This window comes from Aythya marila (genome assembly GCF_965140915.1).
Source record: "Aythya marila genome assembly, chromosome: 2".
Lineage (NCBI taxonomy): Eukaryota > Metazoa > Chordata > Aves > Anseriformes > Anatidae > Aythya > Aythya marila.
The window spans coordinates 19,563,454-19,575,577 of NC_139043.1; the positions used below are offsets into that span (position 1 = coordinate 19,563,454).

Consider the following 12,124-nt stretch of genomic DNA (forward strand, 5'->3'; position numbering starts at 1 on the left):
GCTCATACATGTGTTTGATACCCGCTGCCTTCTGTGCCCTCCACATGTGAGTAGTGCCTGGAGGTCTTGCTCTGGTCTTCTGCCTCTTGCAGACCAGGAGGTTTGCAGTTTATGGATCTGAATGAATGAATTCCCTCCTTTCCTGGCACAAACGGGGTGCCTCCAAAGTAGTACTGGAAAAGAACAGTAACTCCTTGCAGGGAATGGTTTTATGAAAAGCAGGAAAGTGATCTTTCTGCCTCCCACTTGGGCATGTGCAACTTTCTGCCTCTCACTTGGGTTCAGTTCAAACACTTGAATTTAAAAAACATAGAGGGCAATTCAGGGAACAGTGTGCCACTGTGTGTAACAGCGTCTGCCTACAGCTGCCATAAATTTTGAGAGGTGAGTATCTTTCTTCAGGTGTACTTGGCTTGTTCACACTGGAAATAATGTCAGATAGGCATTTTTAGCAACCGTAATACCGATTTCCATACAAAGTCACTAGTGAATGGGAAGGGCTGTGTTCAGTTCAGTTCCATCACAAGTCATGGCATATATATGTTTTTTCAAATAAGGGCAAGATTTTTTAATGAAAAATAATTTAGTTTTGTTTTACTTCAGCTTTCAGTGATGTATAAATTCAATGTGTGTGAGAGAGTTTTAATTGACGGTTCCTAATGATAAGCTTGATTTCTTTATGCAGGTTCCTTTGAACATCCCTTGGCTAGTTTATGGCCCATAAAGACCTGTCAGCTTTTGTGAATGGTCGTTTGGGATGTCCTCTGCTTTCTGCCGTGTCCCTTTATCAGATGTGCCTTGCTGTATGCCATCAAACTGTGAGCTGCAGGCAGGCAGTGCTCCTGCTTTCAGCTCACCCTGTTAGGAGGGTGGCAACTTTTAGCAAAGCGGTGGGCCGTAGTAATAGGAAATCTGTTAAGCTTATCAGAGTTTAACTGAGATGGTTTTTTATTAGGGTTTAGGCTGGGTTGTGTCTTACAGAAATTTTGCTGACACTGGCATCTGTACTACAGAGAGTGATGGAGGGCATTCCTATATTCTTTCAAGGAGGCTATGTACTAACTCAGCAGTGAATTACTATATGGGTAGTGGCATGTTACAACCTCCCTGAGGTCTTCTGAGTCCCGAGGTAGTAATAGCTCATTAAAATGGTAGTTAATGAGTATAAAGGGGTCATTATGCAACTCCTTTACGTGGTGGGTAGGGCTAAATCCTAACTAGTTCTGTAGAAAGTGGTCTAAATAAAGACGGAAGGAATTTGATAAATGCTGCTGGTAGTTCTTTATAAACCTAGCTATTTACAGCAATGCGTTTGGAAAAAAAAAAACAACAACACTCAAATACATTTTGAATAAATTAATACCTGTTTCTGAATGTAATTCAGGGCTTTCAGAGGAATCAGAGTTACTTTAGTATAGTTTGTGATGAAAAATCTTTAGTTAAAAATCTGCAGCATTTTGCCAATCTTGATTAGTTGACTATGGGGAAAAATCCCTGTTATTTATTTATTTAACATCTCAAGATCCGTAGGCATTTTCTGTTCTGTATAGCAAAAATAAATGGTGAAACAATTCTATTTTTTTTTTCCAAGGGAGGAGGGGAGAAACATAGTATTATGTTGTTCATGGAAAATGTAACTACCTGATCCATGAGATCTTCATGGCCTGGTCACTTTTCTGTGGGTTGCATTTAGCTGATGTTATTTTCTGGAGAAAGGTTTTAAAGATTTACCTAGATTTTGTAGCAGATTGATGAAAACCTTTTTGAATTCATTCAGCTCTTCCTGTCTTCTTCCAGGCTCTGTAAGGACAAAGAAACCAGTAAAAGACTGCAGGCTGAGGTACATCTAGAGCTTAGGAGTCAGGTTCGGTGGCCAGGACTATTTTTAGGCATCACTAAGCTAAGAAAAATAACATTGCTGCTGAAAAATGACCGCCTCAGAAATATTACAGTACGGTACAGAAACTAGGTAAATAGTGGGGAAAGGAGGGTGGAAACAAATATGACATTAAGAAATACAGAGTTTTGAGAGAGGTGCTCCTTCTTGCTGTCGTAAATGAAGGTATTATGACTGCCATGCCTGGATATGGCTTAATACAGTGTCTCTACCGTATCCTCAAATAGGTGTTTTTGTTGCAGGAATTAAATGTGCATTTATAATAAACCAAATATTACGAAATAAACCAAATATTAATGAAATACTTTCATTCGTTTTCAAGTTTTTATGATCATTGTTGAAACTCCTGCCTGCTTTTTTTCTCATCCGATTTTCTTCTTTTCATCTGACATTCCCAAGGAAACCTTGCTGATCCTGTCTGTTTATGGTATCTTCCTAGGCTTAAAGCTGATAAATCTGGTGGAGTCTTCTCAACTCAGATAATATGGATAACTTATTCATGAACATCTACTGCAGGATGATTTTCTCAATGATTCAGATTAACTGGTCTGTAGCAGGAAAAATAAGCCCAATGTCTAGCAGTGCAGGTCATGGAGCAGGCCCCTTCTGGGCTTCAGATTCCTAGAAAAGAAGAGCTCCTGCCTCCTCCTGGTATTTGCTGCTCCTTCTGAGGACCGCTTAGGTTCTGTGAAAACCTCACGGACTCTGTTTTGGCAGGCAGAGCTGCCATCGTCACTGTGACAGGAGTACTGTCCTCCAGCTAGGAACTTCTAAACTACCGGCACAGTTGCAATAAATCCTGTTGGAATATTGTCAGTGTAAGTACTAAATTGGTCTTCAAAGGGATATTTGGATCCTGAAGCACAGGACTGTTAGTAATTCGCTATACCCGACTGTGGCAGAACCGATTAAGGCTGAGTCCCGCCTGATAAACCCATGCAAGATCTGCTGGAAACAGAGGCTTCGTCAGCCCATCCGATGCTAATGGTGCTTCTGGAAACTTTCATTATTTCTAACTTGAATCTTCTTGAGAGTTATTTAACTGTTACTGCTTAGCCTTGATACGGACAGGACAATTACTCCATTTCTCTTTGCAGCTACCTTCTGTCTATGTGAAGGTGATGTGTTCCTAGTCATCTGCCTTTCCTTCAGGCTAAAGTCACTCCTGTTCTTTCAGTTTCCCTGAACAAGTCACTTTTTGTTTCTCCCACACCTCTTACTACTCCAATCTGTTGCTTCCCTCTGCATTTCTTCCAGATGGGCTCAGAGCTGTCTTCAGGAGCGTTGCTGGAGCGGAGGCAGCAATCTGCTGAGCTCTTGCAGCTGCGGCGTGGCGTGGCGTGGCTGCTCGCAGCCGTGCCGCCGGTGTCACAGAGAGGCAGCAGCGTGACACTGCCTCTCGCTCAGCTTGGGATTCACCCCTCCTTGCTGCCTGACTGCTTTTTTCCATCCCGTGGTCGCACAGTCAATGATTTCTGTCCAGATGCCAACCATTAGTCCTTCCCTTACAAAATAATGCATCTTTAGAGCAGTTGTGCTGTTTGTTGGGATCTTGTAGGATTTGAATTCTGTTCTACAGCATCTCTGTGGGCTTTCCGAGGTTAGTGGTAGCTACCAGCATAATGGTGATCCTGTAACTCAACCTGACAGTAAAAATACTGAGTATCACTGGACCTGAGACAGAGCTGATAAAATCCTATTTGATACATCTTTTTGTTTTTGATAGATCCTATAACTATTCAAGGTATGTTTTTTTTTCTTTCCTATTGGTTTTGCACCTGCAGTAGAAGTTCCATGTTACCCATGTTTCTTTCATTTGTTTAAAGATTTTTGTTCATTAAAAGCATTACCGAAGGTAGGAAAATGTTCACTGTGCATTCATTCCAAGCTTAGGTAACAGCTTTTATTTAAATGGCCTTAAAATGCTTGTGAAGTCGAGCAACAATTAAAAATATAAATTAAATATAAAAATATAAATTAAAGCACTGTATAAACGTGAAGAACTGCTGGAGAATTAAACTTGTTTACATGAGTTTTTATATCAGCATCTGTGTGTGAAAATACATATTTGATGGATGTGTGTAGCGGGGCATATAAATTAGTGTCCTTCACAGCTGATGGGACTGAGGAAGTTGCAACTAAGTAGTTAACATTTATTTTGAAAGTAAATGTCTGTGGGGATTACTCACCATGTAAATGCTGTGCTGATGCATAAGCTAGTGGGCAGATTTTAACAGCTGTGTTAGAGATAGTTGTTCTCTCTTGGCTTCTTGCATGGCTTTCTAATCTTTTCAGCCATACATCCTATATCCTGTTTTCTCATATGTCCTTTTTCTTCTCATTTTTGGAACATCAGAACTGAGGGTTATAAATACCTTTCAGAACTAAAAAGTTTTACGTACTTTTAGAGCTTACAAGTCAATTAAAGATGTAGTCACAAAAGTCACAGAAACAATTCAGGTACCATGGGAGTCAGTAATTAGAAAGTAGCCAAAGCTTTTTTTGTGTGTGTGTTTGTGTGTTATTTTTTATTTACTTTGGTCTTTGATTTTCTTGAACACCTTCATAATTAAGTCTGTGGTCATCAGTGATCTCCCTCCAAAATTTCTGCTTACATTGAGGTCTGGGAAGCTGTTACTTGGAAGGACAGGCTAGGTACGTGGGAGAGTGGGTCCGTAACGTCAGTTCTGGTGGCAGGATGTAATGGGAACAGGATAAGCCAGAGGAGGAGGAGATAAGAGCCTTGGATGGGTGTAGCCTTGCTGATTCTTATTTCCTTTAATTCCTTACATACTTAGGAACATACTAAAGCTGAAATGTAGCAAGAAAAATATATTACCAATGAAGTGGCAGCATATTTGGGGCATTACATAGAAGGAAGGGTTGGAACTTGTCAGATCCAACACCCAAAAACTGCCTTGTACTGGTGCTCCACAGCTGTTGAGTGCAGCATCAGCCATCCATGGTTATAGCAGTGTTCCCTCCTGTGTGAACCAGGGGCTGTCGCGTTTTTTTTCCTGGGATTACGTTGCAGGATCAGGAGTCTTCTAGGTGATGCATTTATCTGAGAGCTGTAGACTGGAAATCTGTGCAGCAATACGCAGATTTTCAGGAGAACCCCTGAGAAATAACTTTTCTTAGTCTGCAAGGGAATACACACACACACACACATTTTGTAAATACGTATACACAACTATCTATACTAAAAAATGTAGATAACATTTTATAAAAATCTAAGCAATAAATGCAATACATAAAATAATAAATATATGACAGCATTCCTGGAAAATTGTGTGAAATAAATAAAGGATACCTACTTATTCCTTCCTTTTGAACTACTAGAATGAAAAACTAAATGAAAATAAACCATAACAGTAGGGCAGGATTTTAGATTAGTCTGTATTGGCTTGAATTATGTCCTTAGTGATTGTTTGATAGCTTTTCCTCGTTTTGAATTTGAGGGAATAATTCTAAAATCGTCGTGACAGAATTAGTGAGTGTTCTTTGCATCTCAGATACGAAGCTCGTGTTAAATCATAATTTGTGGCTATACATGTTGATGTTCTCTTGGGCAATCTAATTTTTCATATGAAAATAATGAATTGCTGAAAATCTAAGTAAAAAAAGGTAAAATGCTAAAACAGTTTCAGCAGAAAAACAAAATACATACAAATACTGTTGTTCAGATCGGCCAAGAAAACTGGAGCTGGTGTAATTGTGCACATGTGCCGAGGAGAACACACTTTTTTAGGTTTCTCAAGCATGAGGCAGCAGAATTTTCATTCATTTGGCACGCGAGGCTGGAAGCAGAGTCTTCTTTCATTTGACACACTCCCCTGTAAACAAACATGCCAGCCAAGGGATTGTGCCAGTTACCAGAAGCCTACAGGAATACATTGTGCTGGTTTGTGTTCATTTTCATTTCATGAATTGCTTTAAAACTTAGCGGCATCAAAAAGCATTAAAACACCTTTTTAGCATTATTTTTGGTCCCTGCATATTTCCCTGCTGTGCTGTTATTCTGTGTAAATCAAGGGAATGTGGAGAGGCGCATGGCTCCGTCTGCGGCAGAGCAGCGCTCGGCACCGTCCTGGGCGCGCTGGGAGCTGTCATCTGCAGAGAAGCACCAAGTGGGGGTTAAGCTCGTGCTCCGTCCTTGAGAAAGAGGAGTGCCTTAGGAAGAAGCTCTGTAAAAATAAAGGGGGAGTTGAACAAAGGTTATGCAGCAAGAAAGCCAAAACTCAGCTCGCATCTGTTAGCTATAAAGGTTCGTAGATACCGCGGGGTCTTCTGGGAGAGGGATGGCCTTCAGGATTGCCAGCATGTCCTCCCCTCCTCTGGAATTTGCTACAAGACTATTTCCATCCTAGATGCATTTCCAAGTATCGACTTGGCAAACCCAGGTGTACTTCGTGGACCTGATGTGTTCATCAGAGCTGAAATTGAGACCGGGTTGCGGTGAATGCATGTAGGGAAGCACATAGGGGAGTGGTATTTCAGTCAGGTTTGGTATGGCTGAGCCTTCATTTATTTCCTAGCCGTGTGCTGGTGGTAGAGGAGTACGTGGCTCTGCCTGCTGCCTCTTGCTGTTGCTTTTCCTCCTGGTGTTATTGAACAATTTGTCAGTGCAGAAATACCGTGTGGGCGTGATTTTTTTTTTTCCTTTAGGGAAATTACTTGAAGATGTTAGGGGAAACAGCGGTGTTTGTGCACAAAATACATGTGAAATGTAAGGCTATTAGTACTGATGGTGGGAATTTTGTGTGTGTGTTTGATTTACTGAGGGGCTCTGTTCACTTTATTAACAAGAGAAAAAAAGGATACAAGGTTTAGAGTGAATGCAAGCCATTGAATCGTACAGTTTTGGTAGGAATTTGGTGAGAATTACCTAGGAAGGGTTCTGGAGCAAGTGCAGTTGCTCTTCTATCCCCACGTGCTCCAACACAACATGTGAAAAGGTTTTTACATTTCATGGCTCGTGAAGGCCTGCCTGTGCTGGGGTCATTGACAGGTCTAAGATTTCACACACCGCAGTGCAGCTCGCTGGGGCTGTGTGCAGGCATCACTTCTGGTTGCCATACAGCTCCAGCAGTACAGCCTGTGGCAAATCCTGCACAGCAGCGCTGCAGTGGTACAGACACACCGATGCCATCCTCTTTTAGCCCATTAACAAGTGATTGGACAAGCGGCAAGTGAATAGAAATGGGACTTGTGTCAGCTACCCGGTCCTTTGGACCACGTGCCTTCCCCTTGCTAATAAAGATAACGCCACCTCTTTGAAGACATCGGCAGGCATATTTAAAACCCAAGATGAATTGAGCACATTTCCTGCGTTGGAAGCAGTTGCTAAATTGTAAGTAACTAAGTCTTGTTCTATAACTGCATTGCACTCAGGGGAACAATTTAGGTTTTGAATTGTATATGTTGGTAAGTGAAAACTATGTAGACATTGATTATTTTTTTCCCCTTGACCTAATCATTGTTTGCCTATGGCAATATCTGATATGTTATGTGTTCACCAAGAATTGTCTTGGGACCACAATGAGGCTTTTTTGAAGCTTCATTAGTAATCATAGTTACATTAGGCATAGCAGGCAACAGAGTAATAGAGTTGCACTGCTCTACACCAGTTTTTCTGTTTATTATAAAGGTGGAAGTGGACTCTGTGGGTGGGACTCTGAATTTGTATAGGCAGATGACAAGACTAGATTTAAATCTGTCAGCTTTTATGGATTTTCAGCAAGAGTTTAATTTTTTAAAACAGAAAGCAAATGTACATTATTTTTGTCTGTTATTGTTTGTGACAAAAAATCCATTCTTTGTTTCTCCTGATGTGGTTGTAGTCTAACGATGTAACTTTTCTTTACAATACTGAGTAATGCAAAGTAATGCTGAGTAAAATAATATTTAGTAATACGTTTTTCATCATCTGAATTAAACAAGCTGCAAAAAATAAATGGCATAAATAAAGAGAAGAATGTTTCTTTTTCTTGCCTACCCTGGGAATCTGATAGGTATTGTCCTTCAGAAAAAAAATGAAAATAATTAAAACAGAGTACCTTATGTATGTGGTTAACTTCTTTGTCATATGGTTGATTCCTTCAAATGGTAAGCTTGTTTGTATGTTAAAAAACTTGTTTGCAGTGCAAAGGCCTTTGCTGAAAGATGTAAAAGATGAACTTCTACTTGGAAATCTTGTAACTAAATACACGGAACTCTACTTGTTCAATAAAGTGTTAGTAATTAAAAAATTCCCTCAAGAATACTTGCATACATTTGCATACAAAAGAGGCCAGGCTGTGGCCTGACAACATATAGGCTTGTTTGGTATTTCTGAGAACTAATTCTAGCATAAAACACCTTTTCCTCCCTTGACTTGTCTACTGTGTGCCTTCTTTCCAGCTACACAGCTGGCAACTGAGCAGTTTTTGGTTTAGCTTAGAGAGTTCATTTTGCATTGCCTTTTAATGTAAGTGCTTACATTATGCTTTTTTAATTTTTTTTTCTCACAAAATATGCATGACGGAGAATTGACTTTTTCCTACTGACAAACATTGGAAGGCTCTCATGAAAGCAGAATTAGGCACAGAAGCGTAGCTGCCACTGCAGTGAATAGTTCTGAAAAGTAAACGACGCCATCCAGCTTCTCCTCTGAGATCTGTCTTTAAAATGAACAAAACGAGAGTCCTGGTCTTTTCTCCCTAGTCTTTGGACTTTTTCCCTAGTAGGTAAAATCATAGCTTACTGTAGAAAGCACTGATTCTTCAACTTGGTGTTTTGCTCCTCAGCCTTCATGGAAATCTTACTGAGGGTGGCCAACAGTCATCTAGCTATAAATGAAAGTCTCTTGGAACAGCTGGCTTCAATATGGTAGATATTTATTTATTAGTTCAAAAATAATTATTCTTGTAGCCTATTTTGGGCCATACAGTACTAGTAAGTTCTGTGGAGATGAGAGGTTTTTGTTAAAATGCCTTCAGTTTGCACCCCTAAAGCCATTCAGGACAGCTCCTGAAGGATCTGGAACCTTTCCTAGATGTGTAACGTTACTCACAGGTAGCACTAATTAACATGTTTGGAACTTGATTTTCAACACACATGATATTTTTCTGTGTTATGCTGTGAAGAATCAATCAGTTAGCTGGCAGGCTTACTGTCATTTCGGAAATGTATGTGAATCAGTAGTGATGAAATCATTTACAGCAACATCATAGCAAATATTGAATCATTTCTTGTTGTTATTGTCCCATCTTTGACCTTCGGGGGGTTTAATTACAATTAGCTGGTATGTTAATAAAGATCACTTAGATTATTTAGCTAAAACCATGGCCAGTAAGCTTATTCTTGATTTTTATTTGCTATGGTAGCATTGAAATACTGTATTTTGTATTAAGGACAAGCCCATGTTGTGTATGAAGTGGCTGACTGGGTTGAAAGATTGTTTTGCCTTCATCTACCAATTATTTCTGTTAACTAAGGTGAATAACCTATTTCTGTAAATTTTTGTTTCAAATTCTCAAGATGAAGCAACATATAAGTTTAAGCAATTTTTTCTTTTTCAAAGTTGACTTGGGATCTCATGCTTTGATTAAGTATGAAACAGAAAAACATTTTTCCTGGTCTTCTACACAAAAAAAAATATGTTGCCCCTGTATGAAACTTTAGCTTAAATCGTCCAGATAAAACTGAAAACACCGTAACTTTTTTGCGTGTTTGTTGTTTGAAGTAGTTGGAAGATTTCTGCCAGACGGCTCCTAAAACTATGGCTTTCTCAGGTTTTAAACTGTTCATTGGGAGTGTTCAAAAAATTATGCCAAGCACTTCTAAATGTGTAGTAGAGAAGGAATAAGCTGTGGTCTATCCCAAGCACAAAGCCTGGAGAGACTCATTTCTTGAGGTTATCATGGTCTCAATCCCTCATTTTTAAAAGATTTGTTTATATTGTGTTTTCCCTCTTATTTCATGTAATTCTACTAAGCCTGCATCTCAGGAATGTCATGTTTTGTAGGGTTTAGAAGAGATATTTAGTCAAACTGTCTCTTCTTTCCCCTTAACTAAGTGTTAGAAATAAACATATCAAACGATGTTAATCTGAAATACCTCCCTTGCAGTAAGCAAGATGGAAACGAGCAGGTACTTAGTCAAATTTGCTTGTGTGTGCCATAGGAGTAGCTGTTGGAAAATTTAAAAATGAAAAAAATATGCAGTCTTCTAGGATGAATTTTCTGTGTGAGAAATCAAAGCATCCTCTTTGGACAAACAATAGACTATGGAAATTTTGGTGTTGCATTAGGGGATAACACCAATTTCCTTACGGTGTGTCATTCACTTTTCCCACTTTCTCCTTTTCCCCTTCCCCTCTCCCAAATCTTTCTCTGTTGTTCCCTCCTGGCCCAACTGGTACCCAGCCTTTTGTTATAAAACTGAAATTTTAAAAATGAAAATAATGATTTATAATAAAAAAGCTTGACAGACTAATTACAGTATTGCGTTAATTATTATCTTATTTCAGCCCCGTTCCTCTCACAGCTAGTTCAGATCTGTTCTTTGGGTGTGTTTAAATCCCTATTGACACTATAATTTTGATAAAGAGACTATACTGGGAGCAATACGTATCTAAAACTATGAAATCAAAGTTGTCAGAGGAATACTTTATTTCTAAAACGTCTCCTTGGCCATGTTTGTTAAGGAATGCAAGTACTTCTGTTTAAATTTAGAGCTTTGCAGATATTTTGACGAGTGTAACCCCGATATATCCGATTCCTGAAATCTTCCTTTTCTGGATATCTTCGTAGCATGTACTGCATGGCAGACATTACTTCTGAAGTTTGGGCATTGTGCAGCTAATTCATATTGTTGCAAATCATTGTCTCATGGATGCATTTTTCATTTCTGAATTTTATTTTTTCTCCCAATGTGTGCTATTTTTATCATCATCCAGATATAGGTTGATGTCAGTGCTACAAAACAGCTTTAAAAGTGTAATTTGAAGCTACTTTAGAAAAATACAGTTCTTTAGATGTGGTGAAGCTGAAGTTGAATGGAAGTCCTATTAGTGCTGAATTTCACGTAAATGTTAATAAGGGAAGTGTTTGTGGCAAGTCCCGAGTTTGGGAAATTGAGCATGATAATTTGCAGAAACGATGACGTGAAGGTACGCAGCTGCAATAATTTTCAGTTTTTACTGGAACTTTCAAGGGGTGCAGAAGGTGCACTGGTTAATTTTTAAGCAAGAAAGTTTTGGCAAATATTTTTGTAACGAATGTCTGGTAATGAAGGAAGTTAAGATGAAAGATGAACTGGGCTGAGTGATTATTCAGTCGTTTGGGCTAGTCTGGTTGCATGATTTGGTGCTTAGATTTGTCAAATGTTACGCCTTAGTTAAGCACTTGCATGACTGTCATCACATCCTAACAAAGGTCTGGGAATTTGTTTCTGACGTTTCGTTTCCATTTTTCAGGATGCTTCATCTGCAGATATTCGGAAAGCGTATCGAAAGCTTTCGCTTATTTTGCACCCAGACAAGAATAAAGATGAAAATGCAGAAACACAGTTTAGGCAAGTAAGTGCAACATGTGGTAATAAAGGTTTTATGGAAAATAGGATCAGAAGTTTTTCATAATTATTTTAGTAAGAACAAGGATATGTCTTTGAAATTATAACGTTGAACATTACATTTTTTCCACGGTAGCCAGATTTTAAAAAATACACAGATTTTGAATTATCTTGTTAAATAAGTCACCTTTAATATTTACCTGAATATTAAAAATAATTCAAACATAATACTTGGACATTTACTCCTAAGAGGAATATGTATGTTTTGTTCTTTATCTGAAGACTGCTTATAACCATCCTTTTCAACAGCAATGACTAAAATTTCTGATCAGTTCTCAATGCAAATCATATGTGGGAATAATTTAATGAAAATTAAATGGCAGGGGGGTTGGACTTAGGTGATCTTTAAGGTCCCTTCCAATCTAAATAATTCTACCATTCTATGAAAATAATGCCTTATATAACTCATTCTATGATTCTAAGATTGTATTTTTGTTTCTGAATGTTTTCTTCTTTCGAATCTTTACAGTATGAAACCATGAGAGTGTTGTCATTAGTTCTGCCTTTAAAAATATACTCCAGATGACTAAAGATCAGCTACTTAATTTCAATAAAATCTTTTGGATGAAACAAATGATACATAGTTTTTTTGTTACTGTTGTTGTAGTATTG

At 38.7% G+C, this 12,124-nt stretch overlaps 1 protein-coding gene across 1 annotated transcript in view; it reads left to right on the forward strand.

Annotated features, from left to right (window-relative positions):
* Window positions 1-12,124, forward strand: part of DNAJC1 (DnaJ heat shock protein family (Hsp40) member C1) — a 98,824-nt gene that overhangs the window by 24,929 nt on the left and 61,771 nt on the right. Inside the window, exon 2 of the mRNA XM_082753491.1 lies at window positions 11,358-11,459. Within this exon, the coding sequence (XP_082609617.1) occupies window positions 11,358-11,459 (102 nt within the window). The remainder of the gene's footprint in view (window positions 1-11,357; window positions 11,460-12,124) is intronic.